The 24,582-nt window shown below is 40.8% G+C and overlaps 3 protein-coding genes across 3 annotated transcripts; 2 read left to right on the forward strand and 1 right to left on the reverse strand.

Annotated features, from left to right (window-relative positions):
• The first annotated feature begins 48 nt into the window (after positions 1-48).
• Positions 49-15,990, forward strand: LOC5513764 (rabphilin-3A). Its single transcript, XM_048727098.1, has 18 exons — positions 49-390; positions 893-1,036; positions 2,289-2,418; positions 3,741-3,827; positions 5,708-5,809; positions 6,161-6,221; positions 6,998-7,276; positions 7,584-7,703; positions 8,387-8,463; positions 8,551-8,625; positions 9,109-9,218; positions 9,773-9,899; positions 10,142-10,156; positions 10,847-10,989; positions 13,817-13,898; positions 14,400-14,496; positions 14,595-14,723; positions 15,476-15,990. The coding sequence occupies exons 1-17, from the start codon at positions 317-319 to the stop codon at positions 14,720-14,722; spliced, it is 1,851 nt and encodes a 616-aa protein (XP_048583055.1). The 5' UTR covers positions 49-316; the 3' UTR covers position 14,723; positions 15,476-15,990.
• A 215-nt stretch (positions 15,991-16,205) lies between these two features.
• Positions 16,206-18,520, reverse strand: LOC125561967. Its single transcript, XM_048727099.1, has 3 exons — positions 17,591-18,520; positions 17,356-17,520; positions 16,206-16,531 (listed from the first exon to the last, which is right to left on the reverse strand). The coding sequence occupies exons 1-3, from the start codon at positions 18,435-18,437 to the stop codon at positions 16,356-16,358; spliced, it is 1,188 nt and encodes a 395-aa protein (XP_048583056.1). The 5' UTR covers positions 18,438-18,520; the 3' UTR covers positions 16,206-16,355.
• A 2,394-nt stretch (positions 18,521-20,914) lies between these two features.
• LOC5513735 (splicing factor ESS-2 homolog) lies at positions 20,915-22,788 on the forward strand. Its single transcript, XM_032383302.2, has 3 exons — positions 20,915-21,496; positions 21,915-21,975; positions 22,549-22,788. Exons 1-3 carry the CDS (start codon positions 21,052-21,054, stop codon positions 22,592-22,594), a joined length of 552 nt encoding a protein of 183 aa, XP_032239193.2. The 5' UTR covers positions 20,915-21,051; the 3' UTR covers positions 22,595-22,788.
• Positions 22,789-24,582: the final 1,794 nt, after the last annotated feature.

A 24,582-nucleotide genomic window follows, 5' to 3' on the forward strand; every position in this document is an offset into this window, starting at 1 on the left:
GTCTCCATACACAAGTAATTCTTGTAACGCTCGAATCGGAAATCCATGGTTGCGCGGTATTGAGTATTCCCTGCAGTGTATTCGCAGTGGTTAATGCTTAAAGGTCACCTGTGGTTAACTTATAACTTTCTGCTGTTATATTTTTAAGCACTGTTGTAGACGTAGCATAGCAGCGAGTTGGATTTTATATTTCCCGCGTAACATTTAGCTCTCGTAAATCAAATGAATTATACACCCGTGGCTGTCCTTATCGATATGTGGACAAGATATATCGCCTGTTAGTTTGCTCAGACAGCCTCAGCGAACTCTGAAAAACATGGGAGACATAGAAGTTGAGGCAGAAAATCGTTGGACTTGTCCAAATGACCGACAATTGGTTTTGCGAGCCAAGTAAGTTATCTAAACTTATAGTATCGAGTTATTGAAATTATTTCTCCATGACCGTTAGCGGTCTGTAGTTTCGGCTGAAAATCCAAGGGAATTGGCTGGTGTTAACATTTCCTTAATAATTCAGGTTCGTGTTCCAGCTACAGCTGCGAATTTCTATTAGAAAGGGGTATTATATCTGGCTAATAACACTGAGCCATCGCGTATAAAGATTTGTTCTTCATGTACATGTATTAAACCAAACATGAATTTGCCATTTCAAGGTGCATTTTTCCGTAGGGGAATGTGCTTCAAGCCTAAAAATCTAGCCAAAAAATTCGTCAAGAAAACTCACTCCAGACTGCCTTCTTATTTGCAAGAGCTATTGTAATTTATTATTTTGTTTTTGACTTATTTTGTCGATCATTGTGCAATGGTCATTCGTGTTTGATCACGCTAGCGTTATGATCGTCCCGAGGTCAAACTATAAACGTCATTAATGTTTTGTTGTTTTCTCCGTTTATAGGTTGAATGCTGGATGGTCGTTCCATAGTGGGGGCCCGGCCAAAAAGCCAGCGAAAACTACGATATCAGAGGCCGAACAAGAAATTATTAAGAATGTCATCCAAAGAGCAGATCGGATACAACTCCAAGAGGAAGGAAGAGTTGGGTAATGTTTCTCTCGATCATTTTATTCATCAATTGATCATTCGGTCTATTATGAACATATCTTAATTGTACTCTGTTTAGATTTTGCTTACTTCAATCGTAAGCCACATTTTCTTTTTAACGAATATGAATTAAACGAAAGTGAAAATAAATTGGGCTCGTAAAAATTGCATGAGTGCGGGGAATAAATCGCCCGGAAATTTACAGGCTATTTATCATCACAAAACCAAAGTTAAAAACATTTGATGTTTATAAATTTTTACACCTTCATGTCAAAATGTTGATCCAAGTTTTTTGTGATTAAGAATATTAGTCTATTCAAATCAATTCCGAGTTTGTGCGTTGTTTCGTAAAACATTTATAGTTAGGGGATAGAATACATAAATCGATTAAAAAAGAATGATGTTAATGTATCAAAATTCTATAATTCTGTTATTTTATGGTGTAAACTAATTGTATATTAATTATAAAGTACGGCTCTTTCTAAATAATATTCAAAGAAAGAAAGGAATACTTTACCTTGTTTGAAGTGCCACGTTTTAACTAGAATTCTAAGACTAATAGCTTACAGATGGTATTTAAATTCGTAAATTCGTCTAGTCAATATAAAAACGTTACATTGCAGAATAGCATTACATTTCTTTTCTTTCTGTTCAGTTTTATTTTTTCCAGTTTGGGTGTAACTTTAATTATATCAAGATTAAAAGACTCGGGAAATGTAGCTATCGACTTATCGTTCTCTTTTCATTTTTGTAAGTGCATCATGATAGATTAAGAAAACCTTTTAGGGAATAACAGAAAAAAAAAAGAACGAAATGTCAAAGAAATCACTAGGACACTACGCCTTCAGTCTTAAAACAGATCCAGCACTTATTCAAAGAAACGAGTCTAATCCACAACCATTATTGGAGTAATACAGCTAGAAATCTAGTGTGATCCAGGCATATCAGCCCTCCTTGGCTGCCAAGAAGTGGGTCATTCCTTTATTGAAGGATCATTAAATATTGTACTTTTTCCATATAATACATATGACTGCACATATCCTGGGAACAGGCCCATGATCCCCTTAAAAACACGCACACTCTTATCATGATATATTAGATTTTTTACCAAAAAGGGGAATGTTTTTAGATGGGGCTGACACTCCTCCTCCCCCACCCCACCCCCCTTAGATCATCCACCACTATCCCTCAATCACAATCAATCCAAGCCTCAGGCCTGACGTTATTTACTTTTTTTCATTTATCTGTCAGCCGTCTTGTGGAAAAGCTTGAAAACCTTCGGAATAATGCTATTGGGAATGGAAGGGACACTTGCCTGCTCTGTGCAAGCAAGTTTGGTTTACTGAAGACCATTGACAAGGAATGTGATATCTGTGAAAAGGTCAGAATTTCCAGGAGATTTTTGTGTTTATTTATTGAAAATGTATTTTATTATGTAATAATGCAATAAGAATTGTGAAGTTAAAAACTATAAACTCTTTAACTATAGCAGTGCAAGTATTATTATATATACTTTATTTTAATACATCATGTTAACAAAAAGACTGACCTGAAAAACTGAGTCTTAATAACACTTTTATCACTCATGTTTATACTCTAATGGCCTACAGTAAATAAAAGATAATGGTTGTGTTTAAAAATAATGAGCTGTCCAGTAGCATAAATTAGTATTTGTGGTAGCTTTTACCCCCTGGGATTGTCAAGGTGTCTTATGAAAAAAAAAATAGAAAAATTGTTTCTTTGGCTTAATCTGCTTAAGCATCTGGATTTATCCCTCAGATTGCAAACAGAATCATACCATAAGGTCAAGTATCTACATGCTATTTACCTCCCTGTGGTGCTACAGAACTCACAGGGCAATAATTGAATCAAATGTGGAAAACTATAATTTAATAAAAACATTTATTGCAAAATGACAATTTTTGATATGGATTGGTGGAGTTTGTGTGTAATAGTTGCGAAAATGTATAGACCACTGCAATTTAGTCATCTATATAGTACTAGGTATGTTGTTTAAAGTCTAAAGAGCCAAAAAGAGTGTGATAAACACACGTTTTGTAGTTTTGTTTACATCTTGCGAGTTCTGTGGTGACTCGGAAAATCCCGCCAAACAGGTTTATGACCGGTTTTGCTCTTGGAAGCCATTTTTTACCTGGAGATAACCCAGGCTCAGTTAATCTAGGGTTAACTCAGCTTTCCGGACTGGTGAGTTAACCATAGGATAACCTAGGATTAGCAAATTTTAACCCGGGGTTAGGTGCTAATCAAGAAGGGGTAAGTTAGTCGGCCTTTCAGGAACCGGGCCGTGGTATCAAAATATAATGATTTATAACAGAAACTATAATTTTATCAGTACTTCAATCACAACACAAAGCAATTAAAAAGGCCCAAATAGTCATGTTTGTGAACCAGAAGAATAAATACAATACACCAAATACTGGTGTTTGCCCTGAAAAAGTCTTAGAGACAAAATTTGGCAGAGTCGAATACCAGTATTTGGAGTATAATATCACAACACAGGTAAACATAGTGCAGAATGCAAAAAAATATTAGGTATAGACAGGATTCAATAAGAACAAAACAGTTTATATAAGGGCTTATATAGAAACAATGCAAAATGTATTTTTTTCAACATTTTTTAAAAACTTTTACCCCTAGCAATGAACCTACAAGGTATATAAGATAACTGTCATTTATTTACAGAATGTCTGTAAGAAATGTGGTGTTGACACCCATAACAGTGTTGGACAACCCATCTGGCTTTGCGTACTATGCAGTGAGCAGAGAGAGGTAAGGAAAGTAGGGGGCTGGGGGGTTTGTTTTTGGCACCTGGGGAGAGGGGTGTGGGGTTGTGTGCTGTGCTGTGCTGGGATTTCTGGGTTAGCCATGTGGCTTATTTGCCCTGTGGTGCCGACCCCTCCCCCCAGCAAACAACATTTCGTATCCTTGCCAACCACAATAAATTTGATCAGATTAAGATAGCTTGGGGAGGGGGGGATCGTCTTCCAGTGAGTGGTAAAAGTTTGACAAAAAGCCCATAGTCTAGACTTTATTCAGGAATATTCTTTTAGTAGATAGAAGGTTTTTTGTGGGCTGATTTTTAAAGTGAAAGTTATAAGGGTCTACTTTTCCCTTAGGCTTCTGAGTAGGGAAGCTCATTAGCGATGAGTATGATCGAAATCATGGAAACGTAAAAGCTATTAACAAGCATCTTATCGATGTCTCCCGGCTTGGCTGAAAAAAACGTCTGAGGCAGACATCTGCGACTTTCTGCTTTCTTTATTTCTTTATTCTTGTGATGAACAATCTTGATTCTTACATTCCGTTGAAATAAAACACTGCACAAAGAGTGAGATCTGTTGCACAAAATTTCCACGCGATTTCAATCTGACGGACAAGTAAAATTTTGCATTTCTGAAAATTGCGTTGTGCGAAACTCTCCACTTCTTTATGGCAAAATTGTTTTACGTACGTTTCTAATAAAAGCGATTCCCTGATGAAGGATTCTCCTTCAAAGTTAAGACCTCGTCCTTGCCAAGGTTGAAGTGTCTCAGTGAAGGATTATCCCGTAATCTCTGGGGTGAGCCACATAATTACGATATTGTCAAAGGATGCGTCACCTGGTTTTCGCCGCAAACACGCATCTCTCAGCGTGTATTTTTTTCAGAATATTACAGCGTTAAAAGACGCACTGAAGAAGGACTCAATAAAGTCCGAAACGTTGAAAAAAACTCGCTTCTGTTTTTGTCCTTCATTTCATTAAAAGACGTCAGGCTTTACAACACAGTATTTGTATTAACCTAGTGGACTTCCATGAATGACCTCTCGTGTCATATTCGCACTACGACACACTAATTGATTTCTTCTATTTGCTATTTTTGTCAAGAGAAAAAGGCCTTAAAGTAGACGTGCAGTTTTGCGTGATGTTTATTTGAAAGCTTCTCGCACTGATTGCATTGCAAAAACCACCGCCGCACAGGTTCGATGTGTCACGAAAGACTGGGGCGAGTCATGGGCACGAGGCTGTTGGGTTAGCAAGGTTTTTGGAAAATAAGAGCGGGGAAAATGCTTTTTAGGTGCAATAAATAATGCGTTCAAATCTCAAATAACAGAAGAGCTGATCCAAGAATCTTCCATTCTCAGCATGTAATGACTCTTTCAAGTATCGGTTTTTTTTTAAGTCTGTCATCTTCATTTTGCTCAAGGAGCCGGTCATAAAAAGAGACTTATCTCTCTTCCGTTACTTAGCAGCTCTAGAGTAGATCTAGAGATAGAAAGTAGTTTTATAGCACCAAGTTTTATTTTCCTATTTTTCCCACCAGTTTGCTTCGATTTTGACTTATATATTTTTTTTCTTAATTTTTGGTGTTCTCCCCCATGAGATCCTCCCTAATGGGAATAGTTATTTTTTTCAGAAAGCGTTATATGTATTAATAAGCTTAATATTTGAGTTTCGAATTCTACTCGGTCCAAGGGGCGCATAGATACAGTGCGGGCATCGGTCTGGGACAAATTCCATGCGCACAAATGGAATTCCTTGGGGTTGGAATAAAATAACGCACAAATTTCCTTATAAGCTCGCTGGTATTGTAAACGGTTCTAAACTGAGGGGCGAAATGTATATTAATGAGTCTCTAGTACAATGCGATAAGCGTGACATTACGTTACAGCTATGGAAGAAAACGGGGGCGTGGTTCTTCAAGTCCATCCCAAAATACACAGGGGGCCCACTCGGAGGCCTGAGCGTCGATGGATTGTCCAATACTAGATCGGTAGGTGTGGTGGTGTGCTCAGTCGGGAAGCTAAAATACGTTTTTTTTATGTGTCAATGTATTTAGCTTGTCATAGCTAAGACACATGATTTTACAGTCCCCAAAGTAAAGAGCCAGGTTTTTACACCTCAGAAAATAAATCTTTAGTTGACCTTCGTGGACTCGAACCCATTTCCTCTTGACTGGTAGACGAATGTCGTACCTGAGCTATAGCGCTCCCTGTTGGCGAAGAGTGTGACCTTGGATAAAAATGGACGAAGGATGGGGAGAGCGGCGAAAGCTTACTTTTCCATTCTTCCCACTCTCCTCTGTACTGAGCTCAGTATAAAGTACTAAATACTCGTTTTTCAGGACACAATCAGTTCTACGTACTCATCAGATCAGACGTGGACTCAGATCACCAGATCGAAAGGTAAGCTCTTCACCCTTAGACGCAAAAGGGGTACCCATTGTAATCGCGTATGAAGAAAAACATGAGTTTCGGCAAAGCATTCCACTCGGTCTATTATTTGCGAATATTATATATTTTCTACCATTCCTTATTCTGGTAAACCACAACAGCAGAGGACATATTCTTTGCCAACATTGTCGCAACGAGTATTTTTTCATAAACGACCTCTGCCTCCAGCGTTAAATGGGGTAAGGGGATTATGTGGGAAAAGATATGTCTCTGTCAGATGCCATTGTATAATCCTATCAAACTAACCAAGTGCGAGATAGCATTCATTTTTATCGGGAAAGAAAATTAAGATCGAACTTGATAAATACTGTATACAACTTTGTTTTAGAAGTTACCTCAAATAAATTGTCCTCCAATGTCGGGTGAAAACAATAACAAATAACAAATAAATAAATTGTCGTCCAATGTCGGGTGAAAACAATAACAAATAAAAAATAAATAAATTGTCCTCCAATGTCGGGTGAAAACAATAACAAATAACAAATAAATAAATTGTCCTCCAATGTCGGGTGAAAACAATAACAAATAACAAATAAATAAATTGTCCTCCAATGTCGGGTGAAAACAATAACAAAGGTGTGACTGGAGCTCCATTAAAAATCTATTTTGGGTTTTGTGCAACTCGCACTTTACCACCTTAGTAGAAAAGCAGTCAAATACATTTATTCCCCTCTGAAGGAAATTCTCGTGTGCGGAGAACTTGTTATGACTCTGTTTTATGATTTCAGACACGCTTGATTATGACAACGTCTCGTACGGAGATGAAGACGGCACCGCCAGCTCATCTTCCGATGAGATACTTCTTGAAGGACCGAGCTACGCCCGAGAGGTCGCGTCCGACAACAAATCGATCGCATCCGACGAGTTTAGCCTCTATCACAACAACGTGGTGTCCTCGCTAGCTCCCGATACCCCACCGGAACCATTCCGACGGCGCACCGGTGCTGTAGCGCAGTCCAGTAGCATTGTGCAGAAGCGTAAGAAGAACAGCCGAGAAAGTAACGATGGTGAGTACGGTAGCGGCGGCCTTTCAGATATCCATGACCTTGGTTGTTAGGAAAAACTGACAATTCTTAACTAATAACTTTCCTTGCCCAACCTCTTCCACCCTTTCAAATTCAGTGTTGTTTGTGGTGTTTCGAGAGATGTTCTGGTGTGATACGACTCCTACCTTCCCTCTTCAACCTTTAATGGTCCGACCTTTATCGAACCCCCATATCGGTTGTTGTGTTTTGGGAGACGTAGTGGACGCGCTTGCTCTTAGGCGACACCCCTTTTGTAGGCGACATGCTAATTGTCTTGTAATGTTTTTAGGGGTTGTAGTTGATGCCCCATCTCGTCAGCGAGATACGGCACCTGGCGACGAGGAAGACATCGATGAGCTCGTAAAGAAATACAAACAGGGCGAGGGAGACCGCGCCAGAGATTCTTCAGGTAACTGTAATGCCAATACTTAACGTGAACCACGGACATCTTTGTCCAAGAACCCTTGTCCCGAAGACGTGTCTTTTAAAGGGTCTGTGCCATTACTTAACGTGGCCCACGGGAAAGCGTAACTGCCTTAATCATCTGTGTGTTCTACTTATTAAAGGACGACATATCATTTTCTCTGAGACATGTCTCTTGAGAAGGGTCTGTGCCAGTAACGTGGCCCACGGGCATGCGCAGTGATCCGCTGTGTATTTTCATTCATGGACGTCGAAAGCAGATTATCTTTATCTCTCAATAATCGTAGTTTTTTATTCAATTTATGCGTTCTATCAACGTTTTGCTAAATAGTGCTTTACCTGTGGTAGCAAGGCAATGGGCCGTTTTTTTCTTATGCAAATCATGAGGAATTGAGCGCTAAATAGAGGCTTAGAGAGGTCGGAGTTTATTTAATGCGTCTCGCAACTATTGTAAAGTTTTACTCGTTTTTGCCAAAAAACGTTCAAAGTAAACGTCGTCCCAAACATTACAAGAAGAGTTTGCACAACAAGCACATGCAAACTAGTATCAAATAGTATCTCTTATTGTGCGAAAGCTGCAGATTTGATTATCATAGTTTTCCTTTGCATTCGATCACAATTTCCTACGTACATGTACACGTAGATCTAAAACTGCCCATTTGTGTTTAGGTCTGGGATTACTGGAATTCACGCTTCGCTACCAAAAACTTGACAGCCGTTTAGATGTCGTCCTACATGACGCGAAGGTGGGTAATTCGAATCGAGGATGGTGCTTCTTGGAAATTTTCTGAGAAGAGCGATTGACCATACTTACCCAAAACTGTTTGCTACAGGGATTGAAACCCATGGACCATGGAGGCACCTCAGATCCCTACGTCAAGCTGCATCTTCTGCCAGGTGCAAGTAAGGTGCGCCATGAAATGATAGCCGTGTCTTGGCGGTTACCCTATATGTAGTTGGGGCCGAGTGGGGCCTGGGAGTTGGCGCGGCTGGATTGTGACACACAGGGTACCCGCGCGTTAGAAGCATCCAGTTCCATCGGCCTATTAGGGAAAGTTATTGTGATATCTTCGATTGAGTTTGGAAATGCATGGTTTTTTGTAGATAGTCATTTCGATATTTAATCGCATATTTTATCGTTCAATGCTGAATGAAAGTAACAGTAAAGGAGTGGTTGAAATATTCTTAGTCTCACATTCGAGCGATTAATTAAGATGATTGAATTCTAATACATCCATTTAAATGAAAATTGTATAATTTGATTCCAACCTTACTTCCAAAATTCAAAATTACTTTTTTTAGCAAAGAAATTGAGCATGTCATATTAAATGGTAACAAACATGCAAACACTACAGTGTAATTCTGTTAGTTCGTTTGCGAATTCTTCCTAGAGCAACAAGCTCAGGAGTCACACAAAGTACAAAACTCTGAATCCAGTCTTCAATGAGACGCTGACATACTACGGCATAACTGAAGAAGAGATCTCGTCCAAGACCCTCAGGTTTGTCTGAGATTAATTATTTATGTATTTATGTAATTGGTTTGGAGTTCTTGGTTATAAATGGGTGTATTCTCGTACCATCGCACCGTGAAGAGAGGGGGAAGCAATGGAGGGGGCTAGCAGTTGGGGTAGGGCAGCGGGCACAAACCGTAAAGGCCCAAAAGGGGTAGGTGTGTGGACTAGTGGAACGATTTACAAAGCAAAAACGCGAGGAAACAACAAAGTACCCAGGAAATATATGCACATAAATGTATAATGTATGGAAGTAAATCTTGAATGGAATTTTTCAAAGAGCTCTTTGAAATTTGAAGCAGGCTTACATGTGCTCTAGCATAAGGTTTATCATCAGGATGTAAGACCAAGTACATTCGCTTTTGAACCCCCCACCCACCCCACCCTTAATGCCAATGGAAACGGGTAAAGAGCTACCTCACCAATCCCCGCCCTTTTGAAAAATAGACAGTCTCTTCGAATAACACATTCTTCCACATTTTTCTGAAGCTCTCTTGCTACGTTATTCTAACAATAAAATCCAACAATCTACATGTCTGTAGATTGCAAGTATTTGACGAAGACACGATCGGGAGAAACGATTTTATCGGCGAGACTTCAATCAATCTCAAGTTACTTAACAGCAACCCTACGCAGACTTTCAAACGAAGCCTCATCCCTAAAGCTCTCGTAAGTACTATTTTATGGCTATAATTTGTTATATTTCCAGATACGGATCATTGTATGATAGGAGGTAAAGGTGATTTTTTTTCTTATTTTTTTTTTTTTTTTGCACGTTTTTTTTTTCTCTTTTAAAATTTCAATTCGAATTTGTGTAGGAACCCGCTTTCTGGGTCCCATGATTTCCGTTTGTGGTAGTGTGCATTATATTGTTCTAATTAGTTTTTCTCTGTTTTTCAACGATGCCTCAGCTTGATACAGGTCCGGTAAGTCAAATTTTTATTTTATTTTGTTTTATTTTATTTCATTCACCTGTAAACGCTATAACGAACATAATCTAAGGTAAGGAGAAAATATGTAAGTGACCATAACGTAATTTAATGATAATGAAAAATAAAATAACAATAATCGTTATTCGGTAAAGATGACTGTAAGATAAATAGATAACTTTAACGATCTTGATAAGTCCCGTGGTGTTTCTAGGAAATTTTGTTATTCTCACTGAATCCCTTCTAACAAAAACGCTAAAAAAATACTAAGAATCCATAAGATTCATTATACGCAACATTTTTTTACTGGGCATGTTTTAATATGATTGGTCGACACACAGTCGGAGAGTATCAGCCTAGTCCCAGATGTTCTTACCTTATCTGATCGGGCTCGCTGTGGTCGGTTAGAGTTTTGACATCACAGGAAACCGGATGAGATGGTCCCAGTATCTATACGCTGCCTCACGGCTCACGGCTCATCCCCGAGCTGTGAAAACCCCTTAAGAAAGCCTAGTACGGAGCTGTTGATATCTGTTCGTTTTAGTGTGACAAAGAGATTCTACTGGGCTCAGCTTGCTATTAACTATGACTCAAATACAATACGGCAAGAATGTCATTTAGATTCCTTGAAACACTACGGCCAATGACACAGTCTATCGTGCCACGCTCACTTCGCTTCCGTTGCAGGACTCGCCCCACTCCCCGCTCGGTCGTATTCAGCTTGCCCTCAAGTATAACACCCAACGCGGGATGCTGTTCGTGACGGTGATGCGGTGCTCTGGCCTCGCTTCCATGGACGCGAATGGTTACTCCGATCCTTACGTCAAATGGTAAGTAGTCCGTGGTATTCATCTTCCCCACTATTTCCCATAACTCTTTGCGATACGCGCGTGAAACCGAGGTCAGGCGTCAAAATTGTAAACAAGATGACAAAGTTTGTTTTTATGCATCCCAAAGAGTTGTTGGGGAGGTGAATACATTACAGGATTTGTTGCAACACGCCTGCATTGTGGTATTCTAATCGTGCACCTATAAGGACCTTTTAAGGTTGGTTCTCACTTGGACGTACGCGCAAGTCCAACGCACGAAATTTTCCAATTCTCACTAGAACGCAAGCGGGAGCGGACGCGAAAGAGAACGCACAACTGCTTGATTTTCCGCTTGTGTTTGACCGATTCTCACTTGTGTTGCGCCTCCGTTTGCGCTTGCGTCCTAATGAGAACCGACCTTTAGTTATGAGTGGAAAGAACTTTTTCTTGCTGCAGTTGCTGACTATATCCCATCTAAGAAACTCAAAGGACGAAATCCTATTCCCTGGATGAACGGCTCGATACTAAATATGATAAGAAAGAAATGCAATATCAGGAAGAAAATATAGAAATCTCCTATCGATCACCTAAAAGAGAAATTTAAGAAATTGCTTTCGGAAATCAAACGCATGCTTCGAGAATGACGTGATCAGTTCTTTGGTGGTATCGAGTCTAATGTTAATGCAAACCCGAAACGCCTCTGGTCGATCTTGAAGCACAAGTCGAAATCACTCGCTATCCCAAACTATTTCTCCATGGTTCCAACAAGCGCTGGCCCAAGAATCTCGGCTGAGGAGCCACAGGGGTTGGCGGACCTATTCAACTCGTATTTCGCCTTCGTGTTCTCTTCTTCTCCACACGAAGCCTTACCGTCACCATCACCATCAGATGAGCCGAGTATCACTGGGCTGCACGTATCTATCTCGGAAGTACAGTCAACACTAGAATCCCTCGATGTCACCAAGGCAACCGGGCCTGATGGGATATCGGCCCGTTTTCTAAAGGAGACTGCTCCGGAAATCGCACTATCTCTGTGCAAGCTCTTGAACCAAGTCTCTGAGCTTAGGAGCTATACCACAAGAGTGGAAGGAGGCCAACGTGGTGCCTGTGTTTAAGAAGGGTGAAGCAGAATTCACGGAAAACTACATACCGACTTCACTAATGTCCCTGGTGTCAAACGTCATCGAAAGGTGTGTGCTTAGTAGCTTCAGTGATAGACTAAGCGAGCTGGTAAAGGCCTGTCAACACGGATTCATCAAAGGAAAATCTTGCACATCCAACCTCCTGGAAGTCCTAGACTTCTTAGGGGCTCAGGCCCAGGACAATGGGGAGCAGGTTGATATGGTATATATGGACATGTCAATCGATGGTCATGTCACACACGTCTTTTGCAAAAGTTGCGTGACTTTGGATTCGGTGGCAACCTGATCCAGTGGTTCGCTTCTTATCTGACAGGTCGCCAACATCGCGTAACTGTTCCAGGTGCTATATCCAAACCTCTGCCCATCTGCTCCGTTGCCCACAGGGTTCCATCTTATGAACCCTTCCGGCTCTCTTCCTAATCTACGTGAACGACCTACCAGACGTAGTAGAGAGTAGCCACATAGCCATGTTTGCGGACGACGCAAAGATCTACAAGCAGATCAAGACTCCTGCTGACGCTGCGTGTATTCAGTCAGACCTAGACCGCATGGACGCCTGGGCAACCGACGCTGGACTTTTCAACGAGACCAAGTGTAAAGCTCAAAGGTTTACAAGGAAGATGTAGCCGGTCGTGACGAACTACACTATAAAGACCAAAGTAGTCGAGGAAGTGGCGACATAACGTGATCTGTGAGTGCTCGTGTCGGACGACCTAACATTGAACAATCACGTTCACAGCCAAACATCTCGCGAAAATAGACTGATGGGCTACATAAGAAGGAACACTAGATTCTTAAAAACACAAATGTTAGGCGCCTCCTATTCATTACCTTAGTAAGACCGCTCTTGGGGTATGCCACCCAGGTGTGGGCCCCTCAGGCAATAGGCCTTATACAAAATATGGAGAGAATTCAGAGGCGTGCCACTAAGTACATACTGGAACTTCCATTTTTGACAGAAATATCATACAGCTCTAGGCTCAGATTTCTGCATCTTCTCCCTTTAACCTACTGGCACGAGTATCTGGACTTAGTATTCTTTTTTTAAATGACCAATGAACTTCTAAATCTAAATCCGTCAATTCTCCCTACTATACGTCGTACAAGGCAAACAAGATCCTCCCTAAACTGTGTAAAGTACACTGAACCTAAGTGTAAGACTACAACATATCAGAAATCTTTTTTTGCCCGTACAACTAGGACATGGAACTCTCTCTCTGTCCAGTGAACTGGACTTGATTAACTACTCTTCTTTGAGCTCTTTTAAATCTGCCATTCTAGACTACTTCTTTGCCGCCTTAGATTTCTACGACGCAGAAGACCCGAGTACGTACAAAACTGTCTGTATCAAGTGTAATTCATGCCGTAGTCTCGCTCGTCCTGTAACTTGTTGTAAATAGTCTTTTTACATCTTCTATTATCTGTTGTAATTATGTTGTTTTTAAAGGGTCTGTAGTAAATGGCCATGCTGTTGCAGCTACCCTGCCTATTGTGGCGAAGCTAATAAAAAAATTAAAATAAAATATGTGTGGGAGGGAAGGGAGAAGACATTGATTTTTCAAGTCCCATACCTAACTTCATCCCCAAGGCCCAAGGTTGACCCATACTCATAATTTTAGGGAGGAACAGTGTTTAGAAAGCTATATATTGTTGCTTAGAACCCGACTACCAATTTACCAATAAAAAGAAAACCTTTTATGTTGTAGTTATCTCAAGCCTGACCCACAAAAAAAATCTAAACGACGCACGAACATCAGAAAGAAAACGCTGAACCCAGAATTCAACGAGGTAAGATCCACGCCCTTGTATGCAAATTAACCAGGGGGTTTTGCGTATTCTGTGAACTTATGCTTATTACGCCTAGATGAAGCATCAAGCCAACCATTAAGCCAGCATTGTGGCCTCCATCAATCATAAAAGCTTTATTGACCAAAGCTTGCATGGCCTCAATTCTAGGCTTCTCATCGCAGAGCATTGACAAATCAGAGACCACAAAGCGTTGCTGGATTAAAAGAAGCGAGAAGTAATTTAAGATATCGTTGCCAGCAGTTCTCACAATGCTTGAAATCACAATAACCCAATGGTGCACGGCATAGGAAAGTTTGAGTCAGTGGAAAATAAGTATCCATCCAGGATATAAAATAAAAGCAAAAGCTCATCTAAAATGAGTCATACTGGCAATCAAGGATGGGATGTAAGCCGAAAGCTAGCATTTTGAAGTTTTTTTTCCTATCCCAGTATAAACTCTACTCTATTTGAAACAACATTATTTTGATCGACTTTGTTTAGGAGTTCGTATACGACATTGCGCATCATGAACTTGCCAAGAAGTCCCTGGAAGTGACTGTGTGGGACTATGACGTCGGCAAAAGCAACGATTTTATCGGTAAGACACGCAGACACTAAGCATCCGCCGGTGGGTGCGGCTTGTGTCAAATCCTGTCACCATCCTAATTCCACGTTCTTTGTTTCTTGCTTTTGCAGGTGGTGTTATACTCAACATAAACGCGGAAGGCTCGGCTCTCAAGCACTGGTATGACATGCTCAAGGGACCGAATCAGCTCCACACGCAGTGGCACACGCTGGAAAACGTGAACGCGCACGACGACTAAGGTAATGAAGGGAACACGTGCCAATCATCACCATGGCGACTAAAAAACGTTGTGCGCCTGTCAATAATCACCTTGACGACCAAACACGTGATGGGCTATACGCCTGTTCTTCAAGTTGACGACTAAAATGCGCGATATGCAAAACGTCTTGGCCTCATTGCCATAGGGACTAAAACGCACTACGCCTGTCAATAATCACCATGGTCACTAAAACACGTGATAGGCTTTACGCTTGTCTTTTACCTTGACGACTAAAACGCGTGATATGCAAAACGTCTTCGCCCCATTGCCATAGTGACTAAAACACATGGTACGCACTACGCCTGTCAATAATCACCATGGTGACTAAAACACGTGATAGGCTTTACGCTTGTCTTTTACCTTGACGAATAAAACGCGTGATATGCAAAACGTCCAATGGGACTCCATGACGACAGAGACATTACTCCAACAGCAATATTTGGCCGTCAGAAAAATACAATGAAGTTCCAATTATGATATTTGTTCAGATAAAGGTTACCATATAAGAAAAGTCCCCTTTAGACTCATTCGGGGTTATTCGGAAATGTTTCGTTTTCGAATATTGGGAATTCTGTGGATCGCAAAGAAATGCACCCTCGCCCCAGTGCTCCTCGGCCTTCGCGCGGGAATAAGCCCGAATGAGAGCCAGCTAGCAGGCTTCCCTCAGAGTCCCCATTGTTTTCGCCATCTTCTCTTAAGGCAACGAGTGTCTGAAGCCGCTATTTCTTTCAGCGTGACCGGAGACGACAGAGATTTCGGTGTTGATCACGTGATGTGGTACGAGTCCCTAGCTGAACCGTGAGCCCGCGTTTACCCATGTGCATGGGTCTCTTGCTCAACCAGCTTAGGTAGAGATTATACGGAGAATCGCATCTGAAGCTCGGCGAGACAGCAAAATAAATCAAATGCATGAAATCATAGGATATTACAACTATAAAATATTATAAGCGGAACAACTTAAGAATGCGTACGATACAGAGGTTATCTGTAGGAGGAGAGGTTTTCAATATGTGTGATATGAGAATGTGAGAAATATTTACAAATATCGGTATGCTCATATCGACTAAAGGAGGAATACAAGAGGCGTAACAAAATAGACATAACATCTAGTTGTATTATAAATTTATTGAGCAAACGGGAGTTGCTATGGTAATTTTGAGGTACGCCGTTATTGGAAAATGTTTGTGCAAATTAATAACTCGTTGGAGTGGAGGCAGATAATAAAGCGAGTGTGTTGGTAAAATTTATTTGATCTTCGTTGTGATTATTGTGGTGGTTGGGTGTGGGGTATAGGTGGGAAAGTTAGGTGCAAATTGGACAAACGAGAGTCCAACGATGGCGTGTTTTTCATATTTCCTCAGAATTCATTGGAGAAAGTAATGATTGGTTTTCTTGAATTTGCTTCCCCATAGAAAATCTTTCGGTGTCTCTCTTATTTAAAATAAACTCACAACAGCTATAGTGATTTTGATGTTTTGATTTTCTAATTTAAATATACGAGTAACGATCCAATCTATATACAATACGACAAATTGTTTAGCGTGATAATAAGGCATGATCTAAGCAGGGTTGTAAAGCAAAATATCTTTAGAGGTCCTTTAGAGGTTAGAATTTAGAAGTCTAGCGCATCCTTGAAGTCTTGTCCGTCGTAAATGTCGCATGGAGTAGGTGGTTTGCGAGGACCCTGTGATCTTTCACCATACTTAGCGGCAGCCTTCTTCTTCTTGGCAAGTTCCTTGAGCTTCTTCTGTCGCTTGGTCAGTCGCTTCTGGTGGGACTCCCTAGATCCTGAGAACGAGAACAGCGTAGAACATTTGTATCAGCTATCGGTACAAACTCCGTATATCTCGTTGTAAGGATGTTCCACCAAACCCGTCTAAAGGCTACGTGGCCATCTTTTTGAGACGCCAGCTTTTGATTTCCTATAACAAGGCGGGAACTTCTTAAGAACAAACGCTCTGATTGCTTCGCTATCTCGGAATAATGGGACAGTATTCACCGCTGAAACTCGGAATAATGAGTCGATTTGTAAAAATTACCATAAAAAAAAACTTGCTTTTTAGCACGCGAAATTATCGAGCTTCACATCTAAAGGGCAGTTTTGCTAAAATTGTTTAGATTTATTGTCCTTTAAGGAAAATCGGCTTCAAACTCCCTGTGTTTTGACAATTTTCCGCCGAAATTATTTTGCAACGCGCGCGACAAATTCAAAGTTTGCTGGAATTTTATTTGCTATAAACAAATACAGCACATCCTCACTTTATACAAAGGAAAACGGCAAGTTACTCAAAGTTTAGACCTGCATAATGTATCCACAATCAAGAGAAATATTTTAGTGAATATACCTTATCGTCTGTGGGGAATTCAAAGTTTAAGAAATAATTTTTACGATCATAGAATGGATTTGGTTGAATTAAACTCATTATTATTATTATTAAAATAATTTCAACAAAATGTGTCTTGTTCAGTCCCCGCCAAGCATATACTAAAACAATTATTTTCCTCAGGCTCAGCGAATAGCGGTGGATAGTCCCCTCGACGCGAACCGCTATTCACTTCGCCTTCGGCGAATAATTGTTAAGTAGCCTGGGTAGTAGTAACGTGACACTTACGCTCGTCTGCAAAGTCGATCTCCCACATGACGGCAGATGTAGCTCCGTTGCTGCGCAGTCTCTCGTCAGGCTGGTCAGCGGTGCTCTTGCTTTTGAGCTGCTGTCGGAGCTTGTTGATCTTCATTTGCTTTCTCTGCTGTCGTTGGCGACGCGCCTCGTCACATGCTGAAGAAGAGATAACAATATTGCAATTAGATCCTGAATAACTAATGATGGCAGGCCTGTATTAACTCACGATTGTCGGCCAAGTCAATCTCCCAGGCAACCGGGTCTTCAATCAGAAAGGGTGCGGCGTTTCTGGGAAGCTTCTCTGACTCGGACGGTGCTTTCTTCTCCGCCACGCCTCTCTTGAACCAGTTCTGCAGGACATACTTCTTGTCAAGCTGCCGCTGGCTAGGGCCTCCATAGCCGATGCCAGTAATACCCAGGTCGGGGGTTGGCGGCCTGGGGCTTGCAGGAGCCTGGGAGGGGCTGTGGCAACTGTGGCTTGTGGTGTCCTCTTGTGAGGAGGAGGAGGAGGAGGAGGAGGAGGAGGAGGAGGAGGAGGCAGGAGACATGCGGAAGGTCCAGGGGGTGGAGGTGGCGGGGTCAGCCATCTCTCTCGCATCAGCTGCGGTGTCTGCCCTTGTTGCCTCCCTGCCTTCAATGACATCCTCCCAATTCTGCACGCCAAGGAGGGTAGACATTGCGCCTTCGCGCTGATATACACTGCTGCCCGCTGTCACGGGGGAATCATCCTCCGACTTGAACCTTTCAAGAGCGGTTTGCATGGCGGACACGGCCCTGGATACAGCAGGTGAAAGGCCTTGCTTCTTTTTGCTGTGGACCAGACTCGTGGGTCCCTTTGGCAGGCTTGGGAAAATGCCTTGGCGCTTTCTCTTGCTCTGCTCGTCTGAGCTCTTGACCAGGATTAATTGGCCTTTCTTAGGCTTGCTGAGTCGCGGGTATTGATTGCCCGAATTCATCATTTTCAGCGCGTCAACTGTGAACACGGAGTAGTCAGGTGATTCTTTCTCGGCATCCAGGATCTTCATGTCCGAGGTTGTATCGACGCCCACCTTACGGTTCGTTCTCTTTTCCATGATTCCCACAGGTTCACCCGTAGTTGCGGTCTCTTGCTGGCCTTCGAGCCCAAAACCAGGAATACAAGCCAGACAACTTGAAATAAACTGACGGAAACTTTCCATGTTAAATTTGAATTATTTGAAATAAATTACGCACACTTCACAAAATAGCTTTCTGAAATTGTCTTTTCAATTTCTTTGGAGATAATTCTTAGTTTTGTGACATCATAATTCGTGAATTCGAATCGAAATTCGCGCGCGCGCTCTAAGCCAAAATCCGAAACCATAATTATTTGCTTGGGCTGCCTGTGGTAGCTACAACAAGTTACGCATTTTATCCAAATTACCCCCTCCAAATCATCCCATCTTTAGAAATCACCTGTAAGCGACTTCAAGACACTTTCAAAGATATCGCTTCTGTATGTTACAATCGATGAAGTTATGGCTTTGGTAAAACGCGGCGATAATTTGGCCGTGGCAGTTCCAGAATCGACTGAAAACGTATCGAAAAAGAAGGTTTTGGATGAAGATACCTTGTCCAGGTAAGTAGATTAACATGGCCCACAGGCTTGTAGTCTTCTCAGTAGCTGTTTATAGATGTTGAGAGATGCACATATACTACTATTTATCAAGGAAAGGGCTTGCTGTTTCAAGCGATACAAAATGCAAATATAAGTACAAATATAGAGTAATTTTAAACGGGTGACTGGTTTATAAAATGCGATTGAAAAATACCATTTCACCAGAAAAACAGGTTGTCTGTTTCGGCAGCTATAAATGAGATTGCAACTAGAATGGAATCTGTAAAGTTTAAAACTAATGATGGTGGTCTAGAAATTGTGCTAACCATCTCCTGTCTCAATTTTAGTCTGTAGATAAAATAATCCAAAGAGATTTTTTCCCTGAGCTTTCAAAGCTGAGAGCACAACATGAGTACCTTGACGCCGTGAAACACAATGATACCAAGCGGCTCCGTGAGATATTGGCACGGTACCAGTCGAACCAAACTTGGTCTTGGTGAGTTAAAAACATTAAAATGTTTAATATTTTTCATTTTATCATCTAAAAAACTTTTAATATATTGAGTAATGACTTAAAAGACTATAGCTGTAGAATAACTAGGGGTGTTGGTCATTTCTCCGATGATCTTTCTTTCTTTCTTTGGAATGTTGATGTAGCGACTATAGAATACAGGGCCAATGGGACTTCACACCTCGATTTCTAAAGAACGACGCAAAAAATGAAATGGAAATGCAAATAAGTTTGGATGTGGCCCTGAATTCTGTAGTCTAGCTCTCCTTTCGATGATTACGCGGCTATAGAAATTACAGTACTGCTCGGTGATGGCTTGTTATAACTTTTCAATACAGTAAGTTACTTCTTTTCGACACGATACAAATTTTCGATATTTTTATGATGTAGTTTTACGATTTAAGTACTGTACAATCTTCCTTTTCAATTCGACTAAAATGTCATTTTTCAATTCGACTTTGATGTCCTTTTTCAGTTGACTATGATGTTATTTTTCAATTCGACTCACAACAATATGAATACTTCTTTTATTCTCTTCTATTTACTAATATGCTAATGACATCATGATCTAAATTTAAACACTGTTTATGAAGTATTTCTTCTCTCACAAACTTTCCAGGATGTACAGTATGTAATTTAACTATTGCTCACCCAAGCAAGTTCTAGAAATACTAAATGGATTTTCATTTGTATTTGTCACGCTACTTGAATACCCTCGAAATATGCTCCGTAACTTTCACGAACTATCTACAGAAATTAATATCTTATTTACAAAGACTTCTTTGACTATTCAAACAAGTAATCTAAATCCTTTTTTTTAAACACTAGAGTTTACTAAAAGTGAATCACACTATATTAAATATAATATTTTAAGGTCCTTCTTACTCTTTTTACTCCTTTTTTATATTAAGTCCTTCATAACAAGGGGGTCTGCATAGACAAGCTGAAATTGGTAAAAACAAATGACACTATTTTCCCAGAGGTGTAAAACATTCCACTCTAACCTTGTATTGATTTTTTTCTGTTAATAAATATATCAAATAAGCAACAGTGCTGAAGAACAAAAAAATGACTTATTTAAAAGTCCATTGTAGTTTTAAAGATATTTTGTTTTGATTCCTACGAAAGGATAAAGGATTGTATGTACACTGTAGGCAAAAGTTTGATGTTATAGCTGGCTTTTATTCTCTATCGTATTACTCAAATAAAAAGGTTTGGGTTTCGGGTTGTCGCAGTGTACTATAACATTAAAATCAAATGGTCAGCCATCAAATACCATTTTTTTGTATCTATTTCCCAGTGGTTCCATTCCAATCCTCTGTGTTCTATTCATATTGCATCTGATAATTTTTTAACAACTCACCAACTTAGTTAATCTTATGACTTTGAATACAGCAACACCAAGCACAATCACTTTTGACACCCCAAGCACAATCCAAGGAACCCCTTTACGACAAGGCGGAGGTGTCATCTATGCACAGAGAGCAACCGAACCAGTCACAAGAGGGTGATAAACGAACCAAAGACCCTTTAAACCTTCCACTGCGGACAAATTCGTAGCCAAGCACACAAGTGAGGATAATGCTTCATTTGACTAATCATGGAGACGGCCAGGGAAAAACACCGAGAAAAATATGAGTGGAGGAAAGAGGAGGAGCATTCAGAAATCCAGCAAGCAAGTTTAGCGCTTCCCTCAGGAAAGGAGGGAGAGCAACTTATGATTGAACAGCGACCAGCGATGGTCGAGACATGGACCTACAAAAATAAAAACGCACTTATGTATGTCCCTGAGGGTACAGAACACTCAGTGATTGAGCAAATTGAAAAGAAGGCTAAGGGAACACAAGAGGTTATACATGAACATACTAGGTTTAGTAGAAACCCATTTCCTGACGCTAGTTGTAGTGGAATGCTGGCTGGTGCGTCAGCAGCAAAGCTGGCTCAGCAGCAAGGCAAGATTGGAGTTAATGGGCAGGTGTTTGCACCATCGGAGACTCCAAAAGTCAATGGGTTTGAGTTTGTTGCCACACCCTCGCCTGCACCAGGTAAGAAAGTACCAACAGTTGTTGTTGTATCTAAGCCATGAATTGACCCATTGACGCTGTCAACCCTACCAAGTCCAACCTGATTATTAGAAACACTGTTGCTGCCACCACACAACACACAGTGTAGATAAACAACTTGACCATCCCTGCACACAATCCTCACCATCCCCCCCCCTTCCCACGCACGCACACACACACACAACATCAACATTACAAAGTCGTCTAACACACCACAATCAGCACCACTACCTCTCGTAGCTCCACTGACAAAACTACACAACAACTACACCAACATCACCAAATGCACTCAATTTTCTCGGGTATAACAGTATTCATGTTAAAAAAGGCAAAGGATTTACTCAATATGAAGGAAAGCAGTAGTCATGTTTTTTATCTTTACTCAGAGATTTGTGTTTAGTCTCCTTTGCAGCCGCCCGAGGCCGGAGTCACTCAAAAACACTCCCAGCAATGATAGGGAGGTAACTAAAGGAAACCAAGAAATTCTTCTTAGACACATAAACTTCTCCTACAAGGGGAAATATCAATGTTTGGTTTCTAGAAACTGTACTGTATGTTGCCTACTGTATGTGTCAATTGGCACTCAGAGGGTAGGAATTTCACACATGGGTTGTCACCTGGCCTAGCATTTAACACTGCCAGCTTCTCTAATTGTGGCAAAATAATAAGTCTTAGAGAGCATCTATTTCTATCTGCTGATTCGATTGATTTTTATATATACATACATTTTGTTCAAAATGTTTAATAAATAGGGCTGTATGACCATGATTCTTAATATCCAATGGTGTGACCATACACCCATTCGTCGCCAAAAGAGTGGCTCATTTCTTATTGAAGTATCATCAAAAACTGTTATTTTTCCATACTGCAAACATCCCCACAGCAAATCATGGGTTCATACCTGGGTAGATTTTATAAATGGTATGGATGGATGGTATCATACATAGGGTTTTCAACCCTATTGATTTCTTCATAAGGACCTTTCATTACCACTTACAATTTTTTAAATGCTGTCATATTTTGTTAATTTGCAGTAGCCAAGGTCAGGATTTACCGGGGGAGGGGTTGCACAGGAAGTAAATATTTTGTGGATGTGTCAAATGTGTTCGGAGGGTGCATGATATTTTTATTTATGCCCAATAAAAATTATATGCAACATTTTTATTCTTATTTACAGCAAGCCACAATATATATTATTTGAACTTTATCCCTATAATGTAGCCCACCCCCTTCATCTTCAATAAGGGACACATTAAAAGCAAAATAGTTGAACAGAAAAAAGGAAAACACCAGAGAACGAAGAAAAAATAAATTCTTTAAATGAAACTAAACCCTATCGGAAAAAACAAAAACAAAAAGAATTCTGGCTTTTTTTATAAGCGTTGTATAAGTTGGTTTCAGTTGCTGTTATTTTGCCGCTAAAAGTCTGAGCGCCGGGAGTTAACACCCAAACAGTCACGTGATCTTTTAGCGCAAGTACATTATTACCTCATTTTCCATAACCGTAGACATGAACCAGATACTAAACAACTGCTAAGGAGGGAAACACAATTTCTTTTTCCTGAGAATCTTGATGTTTCCTGTGATGAAAATAGAAAGACACTGAGATTCATAGAAGCAAAACTGGAGAATGGATCGAGTAATATTTACCTACGTGGTTATACGCGCGGCGAAACGTTTTGAGCGAAGCGAAAGAGCCTCTGGTGCAACGGATAGCCAGCCTCACTATGGTGCTAATATATTCATACAAGATTTGTACTACGCCGTTGATTGGTCAATAAAAGTTGCTATTGTAGTTGTATTCCATATTTGGAGGACCGTCTCCATTCCAATCAAACCGGTTTCTTTTTGGGAAAAATTCCAGCTAAGCCGTACCCTGGGTACCAGAGGCTCCAAGCTTCGCGGCGAAACGTTTTGAGCGAAGCGAAAAAACTTCGCTCAAATCGTTGTCACCGCGAAGCTCGGAGCCTGTGGTAAGGGTTGACAGATATATAGAGATTTAAAGAACAGAGCGGTCCTTAGTGAGACTGCAAAGAGGTCCTCAAAGTTTGCGTCGATTATGTGTTTAAAGGGATAGCACCCCACTGGTTTTACAGCCCCCCTCCCCTCCTGATAATAATTGCACAGTCCCTAACAGAGAAATGGGATTCTTCCATGCAAATGGGCGCAATAAACCAACGCATTCTGTAGTGATGTTAGTTTTATTTGCCACTTATGCTAACACCATGACAATGTCGATCTTAACCGCATTTATATGAATTATATCTTTTTCTTGACATTAAAAGGTATATTTTTAGACTTTCCTGCAGTTATGGTGGCTTAAATGTAAAGATATCACCCGGGTTCAAGTTGGTTTGCTAAAAAGGCGCCAACTGACTCTTGCGAAAGCCAAGATAGGGGTCTAGGGATTGTGCGGTAGGAGTCCATCCGGCACCCGAGTTGGCCTGGAATCGTAGTGTGTTTGGCCATAGCTCCTAACTTCTGAATCTGTAAGCGAGACAATACATCGGCAAGGGAATTTTCAACCCCTGGGATATGGCAGGCCTTAAACAGAACAGGGGCGTAGCCAGGGGGGGGCAGGGGGCCCGGGTCCCCCCTTCTAGCAGCCAAAAATACAGTAAATGTATGAGACATTATCTAAATTACAGGAGAAAATTTCTTGAAAGGACCTTTGGGCCCCCTCCTGTTAAAAATCCTGGCTACGCCGCTGCAGAATGTTGTTCTGAAGGCAAACAAGAACCAATTTCCGTACAAACACCATCAGGGATTTATCCTTGCAGTTGCACCGATTGATTACAGAGACTAAAGCTGCATTGTCTGTGTAAAATGTAATACATTATTACGCATATATTTTCTCCAAATACCTAGACTTAAAACTATAGGATAAAATTCTAAAAGAGCAATATTTTTACCCTTCCAGGAACTTGGTGCTCCCCATAACACCAGTGACTTCCAAAAATGGCTCCAATAACCCAGAGCCACAGCTGAATCAGTAAAAAGCTGAAGGGATTGGTTATCTTCCCAACTATCATCCAGAAAAATGACCGTTAATGACCATTAAATTGTTG

This window comes from Nematostella vectensis, chromosome 4 (assembly GCF_932526225.1).
Source record: "Nematostella vectensis chromosome 4, jaNemVect1.1, whole genome shotgun sequence".
NCBI lineage: Eukaryota > Metazoa > Cnidaria > Anthozoa > Actiniaria > Edwardsiidae > Nematostella > Nematostella vectensis.

What these genes read in the sequence shown, in the direction of transcription:
- LOC125561967 (XM_048727099.1), bottom strand. Translation starts at nt 18,437, where the DNA reads ATGGAAAAGAGAACGAACCGTAAGGTGGGCGTCGATACAACCTCGGAC. An exon ending in GATTGACTTGGCCGACAATC is followed by an intron (nt 17,521 to 17,590) that starts GTGAGTTAATAC and finishes TCTCTTCTTCAG; the next exon opens with CATGTGACGAGGCGCGTCGC. An exon ending in GATCGACTTTGCAGACGAGC is followed by an intron (nt 16,532 to 17,355) that starts GTAAGTGTCACG and finishes TCTCGTTCTCAG; the next exon opens with GATCTAGGGAGTCCCACCAG.
- LOC5513764 (XM_048727098.1), top strand. Translation starts at nt 317, where the DNA reads ATGGGAGACATAGAAGTTGAGGCAGAAAATCGTTGGACTTGTCCAAAT. An exon ending in CAATTGGTTTTGCGAGCCAA is followed by an intron (nt 391 to 892) that starts GTAAGTTATCTA and finishes CTCCGTTTATAG; the next exon opens with GTTGAATGCTGGATGGTCGT. An exon ending in GATTGTCCAATACTAGATCG is followed by an intron (nt 5,810 to 6,160) that starts GTAGGTGTGGTG and finishes CTCGTTTTTCAG; the next exon opens with GACACAATCAGTTCTACGTA.
- LOC5513735 (XM_032383302.2), top strand. Translation starts at nt 21,052, where the DNA reads ATGGAGACGGCCAGGGAAAAACACCGAGAAAAATATGAGTGGAGGAAA. An exon ending in CACACCCTCGCCTGCACCAG is followed by an intron (nt 21,497 to 21,914) that starts GTAAGAAAGTAC and finishes ATTTGTGTTTAG; the next exon opens with TCTCCTTTGCAGCCGCCCGA. An exon ending in CTCCCAGCAATGATAGGGAG is followed by an intron (nt 21,976 to 22,548) that starts GTAACTAAAGGA and finishes GTTAATTTGCAG; the next exon opens with TAGCCAAGGTCAGGATTTAC.